Below are 17,187 nucleotides of genomic sequence, written 5' to 3' on the forward strand. Positions count from 1 at the left end.
AAGTTCAATGTTTTTGTGAGTTCTCATTTCAAATGATCTCTATCCAAAAACTGACATTTAATATTTTCATAACTTATGTAATTGACAGTTAATGCATGTATAGAAACTTTGAATTATGACATACATGTATACCAAGGTTAAAAGTCTTAAAGTTCAAAACAATATAGAAATAAATGTTTACAAAACAGAATTTCTTGTTATTTCCTCATCTACCAAAACTATGTACGTATGTAGGATTAATTATTGCGCTCAAGTTTAATAAATTATCATGAGTACTTGACATTGCTGCAAAAAATATAAACGAAAACGAAAATTGAACCAAAAATAAATAAAACTCAAAATAGAAATTCAGACAAATTATGCATTACGACGACGAGTACACTACCAGACTAGATCAGTTTTGTTTTGTTTATTTATTTTGTTAATAAACGAAAGTGTATTTATTTCCTTTTAAATGTGTCTTAATTCAGCAATCGCGTGGAAGTTGGTTGATTTTGTCTTGAGTACATATAAGAAAAATAGTAATAAACTGTGGGCTTAGCCAAATATTTGTGGGTTAACTTGGACTTTCAAGAAATATACATAAGTATGCAGTATGTAATAAGAGTAAGTAGAAATACACCTACCTAGACTTTGGTCATAGTTTTTGAAGGAAATACATTTTTTAACTGGGTCACTTCATGGGTGAAGGTTAATGTTAAAGTTGTTATAAAGAAAACAGTGAAATATAACCTTAGTTTTGTTTTTACTTAAAAAAATATTGAAGCAGAACATATAACATTGGGCTGGTTACTCACTGTGTCATAATATTTTAGTGATGTGGATGCAGGTAAAGGCACACTTTCGGGAAGTTTGAAAATTCATTGATGTCTTACATAAATCTAAATCGCTAAAAAGAATTCAAATAACATAACATAACATTCAACGCGACATAAGGGATTTGAAGATAAGTCAAGTTTCTAGTATCTGATTGGCCAGCTGCCAACAAAAATCGCTTTTCATTTAAAGCGGGATGTGAATTGTTGAATGGAAAGCTCTCAGTTACTCAGTGGGTGCGTTCAATATCAGATAGATAAGGTATCCGGATACCTTTTTGTTAGTGTTTAAACAGCTGATCAAAAACAGCTGAGATGTCAAAAAAGGAATCCAAATGTATCCAAGAACTTCTGGGGTATGTAGGTATCTGACAGAACAGCTGATTCAACGCATGGTTGAACATCAAGAATCTTGAAAATTGATTTCAGCTTTTTTTATTTGTTGGTAAACAAAAAGATACAAAATGCCAGTTGAAGTTGTATTTGAGGATGTTCTGTACATAATAGACGATGAAAAAGCTTTTGCCTTCGAATTTTAGATCTATTTTTTTTAAACTTCAAAATGGACTTATTTTGTTCTCGTTTTGTAGATGACCAATTTGCTAGGTCTAACCCTCCAGTCTAGTGTCTAGCAAATTGAGTAGAACTCTTAGCTTAATTGAACCTTTCTCCAGCTGATAAGAAACTTTCTTGCTTACTCAAGATCCATTTTTTTTGCTGCATTTAGTGTAATTCATTATAGGTAGATATCAAGACTAGTTTGTTCACATTTTATTGGCTATTCTAGTTGATGGTGCCCCTTGAATGGTTTTTAAAGAAGGCTTGGATAACCAAACCGATATATCAAGCAACAAAAGTTCTTGCGTTGGTCCCACCATTAAGCTTAAACTTTATCTACTGTGAACAAACTAACTCAAAATCTTACCGCAAAGCAACTTCTGCTCATTCGGAAATGAGATCGAAATTCTTCCAAACTATATCTAGGTATTGTTACTTCACAATAGTCCTCGTTTCTGTTAGGATAGTTTCATGTTAAACGTAAATCGTTTAAAACCGAATATTTTGCAAGTAAATTATTAATCGTATAGAATTCCAATTGAACTAAGAGGAAATTTAACATAGATTACAGATTAAGGTTATCTCTTATTTATTAAATTGTTACGCACCTATCAATTCATCATCGTCCGACGGATCAGTTGAATTATCCATTTAATGTTTTCTCTTACAACAATTTTGACCTCGGAGCTTTTTGTGAACAGCTGAAAGTTGTTTTTATTTTTTGACAGCTATATAACTCGTTCAACAAGGTATCTAAAAATCCACCTATCCAAGATACCCTATCAAACACGGGATTGAACGCAGCCAGTGTGTTCCACACCTAATTTCAAACAGTTTCTGACTGAAAGTTTTAGTCATTTTTAGTCCGAAGTCGTTCCAAACTTTAAAAGTTGTGTGAATTCTTACAAAAGAGAGTGCGCGCGAGGGACTCACAGCTAGGTTTCAGAATTCGAGTGAAATGAAAGTGAAATCGAAATTGCAAACCGAGTGAATTCATTTTCAGTGTTCTACATTTCGAACGATTTGGTACCTTCGAATTATTATATAACGGATCGTATAATGAGTGCTGCGTTAATCGTTTTGGTCTGAAAATAAAAGTTAAAGCCTGTTACTTATTAGTTTTTTTGTACATGTAGGTTCATTTCATACTACCGACTTAATAAAAGTGCTTTCTTAATGGTGCTGGAAATTGTTGAGCCACATCTTAAACAATCTTCAATTCCTGCAACGTTGCAGCTAGCCGCAGATTTGCGTTTTCTTGCCGAGGGAAGTTTCCAAAGGTCAATTGTGAAGGATGCTGATATCGCTTTGGGTCGAAGCACTGTTTCAAAAATGCTAACAGAAGTACTAACAATTTTGGATAATCGAATCTGTTCAAGTTGAATAAAACTTGCTATGTCCGATGAAGATCGAAGTAAATCAAAACATTTTTTTTGACAAATTCAACATTCCTGGCGTCATAGGATGCATAGACGGTACCCATATTAGAATTTTTGTGTTTTCCCCTGTTTCAAATATGTTTAAAGTGCAATAAACTTAGGAAGTTTCATTAAAAAAATCATTTTTTTTACTTACATTTTTAATCACGTCTTTTTTGTTCCACTATTTCACATCAAATGAACAAGATCGATTTGAAATCGCTCGGAAACAGATAAAATCGAATTGTGGAACACAACAATTTCACTTCGTTTCGATTTTGATAAATTCGAAATTGAAATCGATAAAATCGAATTGTAGAACACGAATTATATTTTCGCTCGATTTCGATTTCATTTCGAGTGAAAGTAGAACCTAGCTGTTAAACATATCATCTTTTTGTCTGAGAAATTTCTTCTGGCGATATCTGGGCTGTCGAATTTGATTTAACGTTGACAGCAAGTAATGACAGAAGAAAAAAAACAATTGACTAAGGGTTGACCAAGTAATTGTTTTATTTTTCATTTTAGTTTTGGTAAATGTGAATATGTTCATATTTTCTATTTCCTTTAGGGGCCGGTTATAGCTATCAGTAAAATCCATCAGTAAAATTTTTGTTTTTAGTTTTTGAGCGTGTTATAGATTTATTTCTAACAAAAGATTGATGCAATAAGATGAATCCTATATTGAAGCATTTTTTTCAAAAAGAAACAACGCATTTAAAGTTTTATTTAATTTATAAATCCATTTTAATTTTTTTAATGATGAAATTTCATTTTACTGAACAGCTGACTGCCAAAAGTCAAAAGAAATTCCATTTCGTTTTATTGTTCGTGTTTCAATTTTTTGCTGTTCCGATCACATCATTAAAAATTTTACTGATGAAAGCAACAGCAAAAAAATTGTCTAAGGCGCGAAGCTCGATGTTATGATCGAAAGTAAACAACATTTTCCTAGCAAAACAAATTAAAAAAATAACAAAAATGACTTCAAAAAAAGAGTTTGAAACCAAATTAATACTTGAAGTGAAAAACTATATGTGTCTTTATGCCAAAGACGACCAAAAGTACTAGCGGGTATACTTGAAAGCGTCGTATTTTTTGAGAAGATCTTTTATTTAGTATACACAAAGCTGTTGCAATCAATAAATTTTGTTTATTTTTTGCACGACCCATGATAAGATCAACTTAATTTCACAGAAGCACAAACGATAACAAACAAATGAATAACAAAACGAACTCTTCAAATAGAAACTTCAAAGTGACATTTAATTTAATGACGTAAATTTACTGATTGCTATGATCGCTCATCAGTAAAACATTTCAAATTCCTCCTGTTTCAAATTTTACTGATGCATTTTACTGATAGCTATAACTGGCCCCTTACTTAATGAAATAAATTTAATAAAATGTATATCTTTTTATACAACTGTTATTGAAAAGAAATTTGTAATTCAAACAATATATGTAACTGTCAATATATTTTTTGAAAATTGTAATGATTTTTTGAAAGAAAAAATAACACATTTAAGTTTCATAACTTAAGGAATAATTTTGTTTTTATTTAAAATAAATATAAGTTTATTTTTGTTGATATCTATTTTATGGGATTCTTATTATTGATTAAAATTTATCAATGATCTTCGGTAACTCTGCTTGAATATATTTTTTTTACAGTAGTCTAACTAAACTCGTGCAAATTGGTGCGAAAACTTTTCCAGACATTTTGACAGTTTGCTTTCTCTCTGAGAGCATTTAAAATGTCTGGAACTACACTTACTATCAAGTCAAGTGTACCTACTTACGCTATTGTGCAAAACATTTACATTTTGTTTGTTACTTATAATTTCTGATCCACTGTATATAACAGTAATTTTTCACATTTGTTGTTTAAGTTACTCATTCCGTCTCTTTAATTTAAGACAAAAAAATCGACAATATGTCCCGTTAGGAGAGCAAAGCATCATGAAAGAACTGAGACGACCCATATGCACCTGTGGAAAACATATGCAAGTTTTTTTACAGTACCTCATTCCTGAATTGTCCTTTAGTCAATTACATTCTTTTGACATTGATTTTTAAGCTGCATAAATTAAAAGTGTTTAAATACATATATATACAATTATCGAACCATTTAAGAGAGGGATAAGGCAAAGGGAAATAGGAAAGCGTTGTTTCAAGTGATCGAAATAATTTGCCCAAGTAAAACGGAACATCGCATGGACCAAAGAATATCTCGTCGGCATCCATTGTAAAGGAGCTAAATTTAGCGGTGGATTCAAGCACCGGGTGTAGACGTGGCAAAAAGGTAAATTTAAGGGCATATCGAGCAGTCAAAAAGCCGTTGTTGACCATAAAACATCGTCAAAGAACGTAAGGCTTGTGTAAAACTCTGTTAAGTTACTGTTACTCATTTCTTGAAATTATGGTTGGAATTTGCCCCCAAATACTCAAACTTGTCTTTGCAACCAACGATGGAAAACAGTTCTATTTAGCGATGAGAGCAAATTTAATACGTTTTCTTCGGAATCATGTTCGGGCTTATTGGAAACATGGAGTCGGCTTGACAATGGTATGGGGTTCATCAAGTAATTGGTATTATGGATCGATTCGGCTACATTGGTCGTCGAAGTCCTATCCAATGGAATTGGATTAAATACGTTCATACTTTTTTATTTGAGACCACATGAATGATAAGGTCTATTCCAATGACGTATAATCAATACAAAATCTAAAAGATGGAATTCAAAAATCAGCCCTAAATGTGCGAATTGGTCATTCATGGATAATTTTTGCTAATGGCATCCCTTCCTCTTTTTTGCAATACAATGAACGTAGAACGATTTCTATTTTTTTAGTATAAAATTGGAACGATTTATGGGCAAACCCTGTATTTATACTGACTATCCAGATTAAGGTCTTGCAAGTAATGTAATTTATCAACTCAACATTTAATGCAAACCCAAATTTTGTATTCAAAAATATGGAACTAACGCTTTGCTAAGGTGTCTGATACCTAATCCTGATTTACCCTACAATATATGATACACATGTTTTACTCGACTAGGCTTATAACAGGCTGACAGTCTTGCACCACTGAATTAGTTTTTCCTTATAGACAAATAGAATACGTCTTTTTTAGGGGATGTACTATACGTAAATACACTTCTGTAAAGAAAAATCAAATTCATGATAACTTTTTTGCTCAACTTCAACAACTTATCTAAAAAAGTGATAAACTTTATCTTTATCTTATCAACATTTTATTTATAAAAGTCATACTGAATTAAGTAATTTAAGTTTGCTGCTCATCTGTTATCTCTACTTTTTAAAACTATAAACAAATAAACTCTCACAAAGTCGATGTTACAAAATGTTTTCTTTTTTTTTTAATCTACACAAACCCCTTTTGCCATTCAATAAAATGTAATCAGATAGTAGTAATTTTTTCGGATGATTAATAAACTCTCAATCTCAATTAAACTTCCATCAGTTCCATTTCATTTGTGAAAATAAAAAAGAATATTAGTTGTTATTTAATCGCCACAAATGAAAGTGAAATTGTAATTTTTATAGAAACTGAAAGATTGCATTTATTTTATAATAATTTCACGTGTAAGCTTAACTTGTGGTTTATAAAGGAGAATAATTAACTAGACATAGAAATATAAATAAATAAATGAAATCATTACTCTAAACAAAATAGTGCTGGAATAAATACTATAAGTAAATTTAGTTTTTTTGAAATCAAAAATTAAAACGAAACTATTCAAAAATTCGAGATTTATAATGTGTGTGCTTAAGTTGTCTGATAAGTGGTACTCAAGTAAATGATATTGACAGATACAGTGAAAGCTCTATTAGCGGGAACCTCTTGTATGCGGACAATTTTTAATGGTCGTTTTGTTTATGGTTTGTGAATTCGCTTTACATTTGGAAAATCACACAATGCAAGTGCAGGAGCACAAGTTCAAAAGTTAGGCGCCAGTTACATATTTCATTAAAATCAATTCGGAATTTTTTTTGAATTAGAAATGAAAATTATGTACGGATCGATCGGACATCACACAAAGAATTTTTTTAAGAAAAAAAGTGTAATTACGCATTTATTTCTCTTTAAAAATTAATTTTTCTATTTTCCGGACGGAAATTCATTTTCCTGAACAGCTGATACTTTTATGTTCAAAAGTGAAACAAATAGTTCCACTGATTTGTGTTCCAATTTCACACAATTCCAATGACAGCTTTCTGTCAGGAAATTTTTTTTAATGACAGAAATTTTTACTAAAAGCTATAAACGACCTGCCAAAAAAATTCCAATGTTTGTTTTCAATGATAAAAACCAATAATAGCTATAACTGGCGCCTTACTCAGCTTATAGAACAGTTTCCTAGCTAGATCTTGTTGAAAAAAAAAAGAAATCTTAGCACTTTGTGTGTCTAAGCAGAATAAGAAACACATCTTTTTGACAGTTCAGTTCCCTTTTCTACACTTAAAAAAAGGTATAGCGATGGAACAAATAATAGGAACTTTAAGTTCGAACCCACACGGAGATGATAGTTAAGGATTTTGGTGGAAGCACTATGAGTTTTTGCTCGTTTTGCTTGTTTTTTTTTTACCATCCAATCCAGGCCAATTTTTTGAATTAAATAAAAAACATGTGCTGTGGGCTAAATTCGGACTCCAAGCATCGAAATTATGTCTTTTAATTAATTCAATTAATGAAGAAATTCACGCAATATCATACAAATTGTAGAAAAAATTTATTCTCCATAATAAACACATACAAATTATTTGATTTTAAAACAATGAAATGTGTCTGGGGCAGTGATGGGACTTGGAAAAATCAAAGTGTATTTACTACCACACAAAAAAGGTGGTAAAAAAAAACAAAACAAAATCAGTCCATTCAAATTCATTTTAATCTTGCTCACAACCGATAACATAATTATTTTATACAAGAACCATCTTTGAATTGATATTTCGAAGCATATTTAAACAACACCTCTGAGGGATCAAAATGTTCCCACTGCCTAAAATTTCTCTTGCAGCTAAAATGTTGAGTACAGTTGTGTTCAATTTGTTTCTTTTATCTATTTTGATAGTGTTGAGTTGTAAAAACTAACGTTCAGCTGCTGCGCTACTATTTGGTAAACAACAAAGTTGTAACATGTACAATGACAGGTTTTCGAAAATTAGAGATCCCATACCGTCTTTAAAATTTTTAAGAAAAATCCCCTGTTGTACAATGTCATCATTCTTGAAACTTTCTATTATTTTAAACTCGCCTATGAGTTTGCTCCACTCAACTGTTGGCATTGTTCCAGGATTTACTTTTTTGGGATCTAAATAATTTAATACATTAACTTTATCATTAAAAAAGTAAACCGTTGTTGAATTTGTACACATAATTCCACATAATAGCTGCACATAACTTTTCTTAATTCCATGATTTTATGTTCATCAATTTCATTTACTAGTATATATTCTTCAAAATGTAACCCAAACTACATTTGAGAGTACGGCAAATAGTTTTCACGATTTTTAATTTTATTTTATTGAAAAAAAAAAAAAAATAATTTGTTTATATTTTCTAAAAAAAAATGAAAATACTGGTAGCCTTAGGATTAGGCTCTTGAAATGAACTTAAAATGAAAAAAATCAAATAAGGAATTCCACTGCTCTATATACCATTTCTAAAGAAAGCCACCGAGTTTGACAAACTCCTGTCCCTCAACGATTTTTCAATAAGTCAATACAGCAATAAAATAATATAACAGAAAAATTATTTTTATAACCAGCGAATGGTAAAAGGTGGTAGATTTTGAGTTGGAGGTGGTAGAATTTCAGAAACAAATAAAAGTGGTAGAAATCCCATCACTGGTCTCGGGTGAACTGAAAAAAAACTGAAGGGCCAAAGACAAGAGCATCTTAAGGTTAAAAATAAAACAATTTGATAGTATTCCACACTTTTCAAGACAAAGTATGTAGTTACTTCTACGAGTATATTGAAAGATGCGATTATAAATTTAAAATGTCAGAGTTAATTTTTATTTATTTGAATGTCATCAGCCTTGTATTATCACGGACGAATTTTGTATGATCGAAACCAAGTCATTTATAAATAAAACAAATAGAATAGGATCAAGGTGACTACCCTGGGGGACACCAGAATTCACAACAAATGAACTTGAACACTCATTACTAAATTTAACACTATAACGTCTATCTTAGGGTATAGAACCATAGTTCCTTCGAAAATGCGTAATAAGATATTGGTTGAACTCAATAGATCTCACTTGGGCATGGTTAAAACCAAATCTTTAGCCAGATCATACATTTGGTGGCCTAAATTGTATAATGAGATTGAAGAATTGGTAACAAATTGTCATGCATGTCAATTGACACAATCTAACCCGGAGAAAAGTTATTTGTTACCGTGGACACCAACTGATTCGCCTTGGAAGAGAATACATCTTGATTTCGCCGGTCCTATTGAAGGTTTTCAACTTTTAGTCGTCATTGCTTCATTTTCGAAATGGGTCGAGGTTTTCATAACCAAAAGTGCAAATTCTAAAATTGGTGGATGTTATCGTTACAGATAATGGTTCACAATTCATTTCAGTTGAATTCAAAAATTTTTTGAATTACAACTAAACACGTTCTTACGGCGCCAGGGCATCCCGCTATAAACCGACAGGCGGAAATATTTGTAAAATTGTTAAAAAAAAGTCTATATACGCAAGCTTAAAATATAATAGTTCTGATGAACTCGATAATATTATCAACCCATTTCTGTTTGATTATCGTAATTCTTAACATAGTAAAACTAATGAAACACCGGCGAAACAATATTTAGCTTGTTAAAGCCTCTGATTATTAAGGATGCTATACAAAATAATCAATATACGTGTACAAAGAATCATAAAGGCAAACGAAATGTTGAATTCAAGATAGATCAAAATCAAAATGTTTATATTCGCGCCTATACTAATCCTAACAATTCCAGTTGGACAAAAGCTACTGTACAGAAGCAACTTGGCCTACGTAATTATAAATGTATCATAATTCATAACAAAAGACCTATTAACTTACTTACTTAAGGTGGCGCCACAATCCTGTGTGAATTAGGGCCTCACCCAACAAACTTCTCCATCTAGCTCGGTCCCTAGCTAGATGTCTCCAGTTTCGCGCTCCAAGTTGGGTGAGGTCACCTTCCACTTGTGCGCGCCACCTGATCGGCGGTCTTCCTCTACTGCGCTGTCCTGTGGGTGTGAATTCGAAGACTTTCCGGGCCGGAGCTTTGGTTTTCATGCGCTCTACGTGACCCAGCCATCTTAGTCGTTGGACTTTTACCCATCTGGCTAAGTCTACATCGCTGTACAGACCCTACAGCTCTCCTCCACTCGCCTTCGATGCATACGGGACCGTAGATCACACGAAAAACTTTTCTCTCGAACCGACTCAAGGTGCTTTTATCCGCTTTTGTTCTAGTCCATGTTTCTGCACGGTATAGCAGGACGGGGATGATAAGGGTCTATAGCAACACTTTGGTCCCTCGAGAGAGGACTTTACCACTCAATTGCTTTCTTAGTCCAAAGAAACAGCGGTTAACAAGAGTTATTTTGCGTTTGATCTCAGCGCTGGTGTTGTTTTCTGCGTTTACAGCGGAGCCTAGGTAGACGAAGTCCTTGACTACCTCAAAGTTACGTCTGTCGATTGTGACGTTTTGAATAAAAAGACCTATTAAACGACACGTTAATCAAATACGTGCCCAGATAGAATAACCCAAAGCATTGACGGACAGCAAAAATTTAGATAGGTGGAGATGATATGGGCAACAGTGAAGCAATGAACACAAGTAGCTTATTAAACGAACTAACATCTGACAATGCAGATGAAATAACAGCCGATAACAAACCACCGTCTCCGAAACAGCTTCGACCTCGTAAACAAATTTATCTTTATCTATCGAAAATGTTGGATTTAAATTTATTATTTTTCTTCTTATTAGTGTCAGGAGGATCCACTCGATCGAGTGTCAGAAGAAATGAAACAAGTTTGTCAACTGCTAATGATAAATGATGTAATGACTCTTTTTTAGTTCACGACGAAAAAGGCAACTAAATATATAATGATCTTAAAGCCTGTGAAAAGGCTGAAAAGGTGTAAAGAAAAACTCAAAACCGGGTTTTTAGCAAAAAGTTTTCGAAAACCCGAAAATTGTTCACACCGAACATTTACACGTTTTCATTTGGCATTTAAATTTATTTAACACCAGCTGTCAAATTTTGTATTGATTTAAAAATTTGTGAGTGAAAAGTTTTGTTCTTCTCAAATTATTTGTGAAAATAAAATGAATTTTAATCAACTCAAATTGATTATTATGATTTTCAACTGAAGTTCTGGGAACGGGCGGAATGGGCTCCCGATATGAACCAACAAGAACTACAAGCCTGGCTGCAGCTATCCTCTTTGTTCACTTCAAGCAGTCCGAACAATTCACAACAATTCAATTAAAATTAATTTTATTCAAAACATTTTCTTCTTCTTTCACAACAAATTCAATCCAAAATACTGAGCTTATGACTATTGCTTCTGCTAGCCAAGCAATTGATTGAGAAGATTCTGAACGATTTCATGTAGGTCGTTATGGCCGGAGCAGAAAAGGTCAATTCCTAGTTTCAGATTTGTACCAAAATCACACTCATCCAGACCGATCACTGATGCTTTTATGATGGGCTGCAATTTCTCCATGACTATCTCTTTGGCTTTTTCCTTAAAAGCGCTGTTTTGCTTACATTAATTTGAGCGCTGAATGTTTCGAAAAGTTTGTTGGTTTCGTTCTACTTTGAATTGCTACTAGTTTAAGTGGTTTACCAAAAATGTATGGGAAAACTTGAGTTTTCGATGTAGGTTTTTTACCAAAACCGAAAATTTCGCGAAAACCGGTTTCGGACTTGGTGTGAAAAGCCTATTACTGTTACTGAAATCTGTTAATAGTATACATAAGAGTATGAGAATACATATTTAAATACATGACCAAAAATTACGGCAAGAAATACTGCAATGTCCCAAAGGCACTAAAAAGTTGTGGTCATTTGTAAAAAACATGAGGAATTCCTCCTCTGTACATTAAGTGAAATTGGGACTTGATTTTATTTTATTAAATACTAAAATGCAGCTAAAAAATATATGTAAATCAGTGAAAAGCAAAAAATGGTGTGTTATTTAGTTATAATTACAAATTTTTTTAAAGAATTTTAATGATCCCGACATCTTGATATGAAACCAGAGTCTGAAAAAAATCAATCTGAAAAAAGCGAAAGTAAAAATCTACAAGTTTTTCACTTCAATCAACACAGACTAATCCAGACTTGTAGAAACTAAAAGATACAAAATTTTGGACATAGTCCAATTAATTATACTTTTGCTTTTGTAAGACTGAGCCATCGTCGTCGTCACCCGTTTCCTGGTGAATTAACAAGTAGTATCTAGTTTGATAGCATTCCCCCTTAATCACAATTTATAAAAATCCCTTTTAACTCGTAACTCGGCAAATATCCAACTTTTCTTGTTATTTAACATAACATTCCAAACATTCACACACAATAAGAAGCTACTTTCTCAAGTAAAATACAAAAATAAAAAAGAAAAACTATTTCACCCCCACTTTCATTAATGAATTAAAGAAATTGCCTATGTTCAAAATAGACACTATATGTAGGTTATTTCATTTATAACATAAATTTATTTGTCTGTTATTTCAAAAATGCACTACATCATGCATCTGCTCTTTCCACTTCTCTCCCATGTATTACAGCATATTTAATTTCTTAATAAATTGCAGCTGTTATATTTTGTCCCACAACTGCTACGGTGTAACATAGTGTCTTGCTCTTGTGAGGTGGACAACGTATTCTATTCCATCTCTATATACGGTCCATAACACCGTGAAAACCATAACGATTAAGTACAACCTATTATACCCCTGCATATGGATGGCACGTGCAGGTCAGAATTGGAATTTTTTAAGAGGATTTCCCCTAATGCACAGAAACCAACCATATCGACGATTAACCTTCGTCCTTTTGTGCCCGTGTTGTGCAGTCACAACTCTAACTTCTTAGGATATTGTTGTTGAATCTTGAGGGACACTTTTATTGATCTCTGAGTTCGATCTGTTTTTATAAGATTTTCTGTGCTCACAAAAAGTAAAAATATCGACAAGGATTGTTTGCCTTTATCCCAAACCTATAATTTATTTAAACAATTAAATATTAGTTCAGTACTTTAACGTTATTATTTAATGTAACCATCACATGTTAATAGTGAGAAGATTGAACTCATTTAAAGTTAAATACTTGACTGAAGTTTTACATGACAGCTTCCTTAAGCTTAGGAATTCATAAGTTGTGATATTGATGATTATCCTCCTCTCACGCAATCTTGGTGTAGTGTGTTTTTAAAGCCTTTTCTTTGATACAAATTATATAAGCTTATAAATAAAAAGAAATGTTCAGAAAAAAAAGTATTAAACTTGTGAATTATTCTAAAACATCAAATAAAGTGAGTTTAATTTTACATGTTTCTCGAAATTGTACAAGTAGCCAGTTAATAGTTTCCTAGTCGGTTTGACTAATCGAAAAATAGGACACTGAGCTCCATTTTCTTATTCTCAATCTCAAAGTTTTCAAAAAATAATTCAAAAGGACTCAAGTGTTGGGACTCAGTTTTTAAGTAACCTGGAAAAAATATTAATAAGTGACTTTTAATTCGTCATTAAATTTGTTTGTTTATATAAAAATTGTAAACCTTATCTTGGAACAAATGATCGAATTTGTACGACTTATATCATTGTCACCAGTGCACATATATTAATTTAATTAATTATTACAAACTCCACATACGAGTACTTTTATTTTAATATTTAATAATATATTTTTTTTCTGTATTCCAGATGTCATTAAAAAAGAAAGATCCATCATTAAGAGTTGCTGCTAATGATCCGCACTTAGTGAGCCTTGGTGGTGGCCGATTGAGTACGGCAGTTACAATACATTACATACCCATTGGTGAGTATTCGTATGAGAAGAACTGTCAACTGTTCCATACAAATTTCCAACCATTACCAATTTTTTGAACATTGTAATAAATTATTTTTGTTTTATTTTTTAGGTGATATGACAATAGGTTCATCGCCTACATGCAGTGTCTCTCTAAACGGATCTGGGGTGCGCCCGGTCCATTGTACGATTTATCGTAGTGAAGAAAATGAAGTGACCATCGTTCCAGAAAGTGAAGCTAGAGTCCTAATCGATGGAACAAAACTCGATGGCGAAACAAATCTCACACAAGGCGCAATGATTACAATTGGCAATTCGAATTATTTGCGTTTCAATAATCCCGCCGAAGCCCAACTAATACGTTCAGCAATGGGCAGCAACGAAAGAATCTCAATGCCACAAATTGACTTCACCCAAGTTCCGCGTCGCAATTCGGGCCGAAGTAATAGCAGCAGCAATGGTGGTAGTGGTGGCTCTGAAGAAGCCCAAATCGAAGCATTCTACGAATCGAAAATTCATCCGAAAGAATCAAAACTCATTCAAAACATCGACATAAATGGTCTGACATGTCCGAAAGTTTTCACAGCCGATTCGATAACAGTTAACACACCAGCTAAAGATGTACTAGGTCCGAAATATGCAAATTTTGCAAAGAATCTCGCTGAGAATCATCGCAACGAAAAAAATCAAAAAATGAACAACTATGTAAACATTCCAGCTACAAGTTTTCTACAACAACATCAACATCAACAACAGCAGCACCAGCACCATAACAACAGCAACCATAATAGTTCTTCGCCAAGTATAAATGGTGGAAGTGCTGGTGGCAATGAGATTCTGGCTAAAGTAAATAATAATCTATCGAGTAATAGTAGAAACACTACACCATATGATAAGTATCCCAAAACATATGGTGGCTTGCAACTATTTCCAATGAATGGTGTTAATACTGAAATCAACAATTCGTCGTCATCGTATCATAGTGTTACCTATGATTCGTTGACAGCACATAACTCATCACAGCAGAATATATCGGCGCAGGAAAATGAACGCCTGGAGGAGATTCTTAAGATTTGTACTGAGTACGAACGCCAGAATTCGAGTATTACCTCTTCACCCATAGTTCAGAATCGTATTAAAACAAATGGGTCTCTGCCGCGGGAAAAGAAAGGACCATTCTATGATTTAAGCCCTCAACATGCAGGAGGGCATTCAAAAGTTTTCTTTCCCGACAAATCCAAATCGAGTTCTGGGTATGAGAATGTTCGACTCATAGGCGATCGAAGGGTAGAAATTGGTGGTGGGAGTGGCAGCGGGGGTGGGACTCCATCAAGTGGTTCGTGCATTGGTTCCCCAAAGTCGGGCTATGAGAATGTTATCGTCGGAAAGTATGTACCACAAAGCCCAAGAACAAAAATACGAACCACTTGCATGTCACCCAAAAAGGAAAGCAGTTTTAATGGTTCTTCGGTGTTTCAAGTTCAACAAAAACCGCAGACAAGTCACTCGACATCAGATTATGAACAATTGATACAAACTTTTGAGGATAAGCTGAAAATGGAAATGGAGGCCATACAAGATAAAAGTCGATTAGCCAGTCCAACATCATCGTCTAAAGTTGGTTTCAGTTCAACTCCCAAAAGAGCGAATAAGAACATCAATAATTTGACTTTAAATCTGAGCTTTGATAAAAAAGACAAGGAGAAGCCAGTTCCTGCTGTTCGAAACCTTAAGACTAATGTAAAAGTTCCTGTAGCGGATTCGAATGGCTCAGACATTAATCTGGAAAAGCTTAAGAGAACTCGTAAAGAATTGCAAGCTAACATTCTAATGCTCAGGGCAGAAATAGGAGAGTTGCGACTGCAGGAGGAAAACTCTTTAAGAAGCGTAAGTTTTTTTTACTTTTTTGTTCTAGTCCTAGTATAACATTCAGATAAATATCTCTTTTCAGATGGACATGGAGAAATCTATTGGATCAGCTGAACTCTTATCCACCAAGGACAATCTTGGGAAACTAGAAAAATCCTTCACTTTGCTGCAAACAAAAATTCATCGATTAGAAGCACAAAGAAATGCCACACGTGTCATGGAAGAAAATCAACAGGCTAAGCTAAAGCAATCAATTGCTATAAAACAAGACCAAGTAAAAAGGTGAGTTTTCTTAAAATAATCTTTGCTCAAATTTCAATTTCAATTTCAATGAATTTGTCTTCTTTTTATTTTAAAGACTGAAAACAATGCTTAAAGTGAAACCCTCTGACGATTGTTTAAATGAAGAATTCAATAAGTGTTACGAATCACTCGAGAACGATCGTAAAACATTTGAAGATTTGGAATTCCAGTATCTGGAAGAAGAGTCCGAATGGCAAGCATACCGAGAAGAACTCCATATGGAACAAAAAGATTTGTCCTCACAAATTGATGAACAACGAAATAAAATGCGACAATTGGAGAACTCTGACTCTGCTAATCGCAACGATGCCTGTACCGAAGCTCAAACTTTAAAAAATAACTTATTATCATTGATAAATGAATTACGGGAATACAAAGAAGAATTACGAACAGTAGAAGCCAATATAACGGAAATAACTGGAGAACTCAACGGGCAATCGGATCCATCATCTGAAAATGACGATGATGATGATGACAATGACGATGATGACGACGAGGAAGATGATGAGAGCGAAATGTCACCGGCCGATAATCAACATGGAATAATGTCGCAATCTCTGTTCGGATCAGCAGAAATTCTCTGTCCAAAACGCCATCCAGAAGACATTATGTCAAAGAGTGTTAACGAGAATATGTTCTATAACAATAAAATTGAATTGCCATCACAACAGCCAGCAACAAGCACACCCAAGAGGAAACTAGAAGTTGTTGACATAAAAGATGATTATATCAACGATGCACCCGCTCTCCCCCCTAGGCAGCCTTATAAGAGTTCTCAAGATTCGCCATCGGTTGAAGAACAAGTTGTTCGTCGATTGCACAAAGAAGAAGAGGATCCATTATTAAAACTTAAATACAATGTAAATGGAGAACAGGAGCAGACAGGTGAACGAGTCAATTTTAATCTATCGCTTGGTAGTGATGATTTTGAGGTTAATCCATTGGAGCGAAGAATTCCATCACAGGATGATATCGATAGAATTTCAAAGGTGACTTCAGATGCACCAATTTCAACCAAAGGAGCCAGTAATAAGATATTTGACAGTATTAAAGAAATTGAGAGAAATCGACAGTTATTGCTGGCACAGCAAGGTTAGTAGTTAATTAAAAAAAAATAGTATATTTCTATTGTCATTGAATTATCAATCTCGATTTCTTTGT

General features: G+C 33.5%; 1 protein-coding gene across 2 annotated transcripts in view; it reads left to right on the plus strand.

The window, feature by feature from the left end:
• Positions 1-17,187, plus strand: part of LOC129945553 (pleckstrin homology-like domain family B member 1) — a 126,414-nt gene that overhangs the window by 75,521 nt on the left and 33,706 nt on the right. The window contains exons 1-5 of one of the 2 annotated variants that reach the window (XM_056055364.1): positions 508-606; positions 13,749-13,863; positions 13,967-15,741; positions 15,806-16,005; positions 16,082-17,118. In XM_056055364.1, the coding sequence (XP_055911339.1) occupies positions 589-606; positions 13,749-13,863; positions 13,967-15,741; positions 15,806-16,005; positions 16,082-17,118 (3,145 nt within the window). In that variant the 5' untranslated portion in view covers positions 508-588. Of the gene's footprint in view, positions 1-507; positions 607-13,748; positions 13,864-13,966; positions 15,742-15,805; positions 16,006-16,081; positions 17,119-17,187 lie in introns of those variants that run through there. The other variant, XM_056055365.1, reaches the window with a different exon arrangement.

The sequence above is a fragment of the Eupeodes corollae genome, chromosome 2, assembly GCF_945859685.1.
Source record: "Eupeodes corollae chromosome 2, idEupCoro1.1, whole genome shotgun sequence".
Classification (NCBI taxonomy): domain Eukaryota; kingdom Metazoa; phylum Arthropoda; class Insecta; order Diptera; family Syrphidae; genus Eupeodes; species Eupeodes corollae.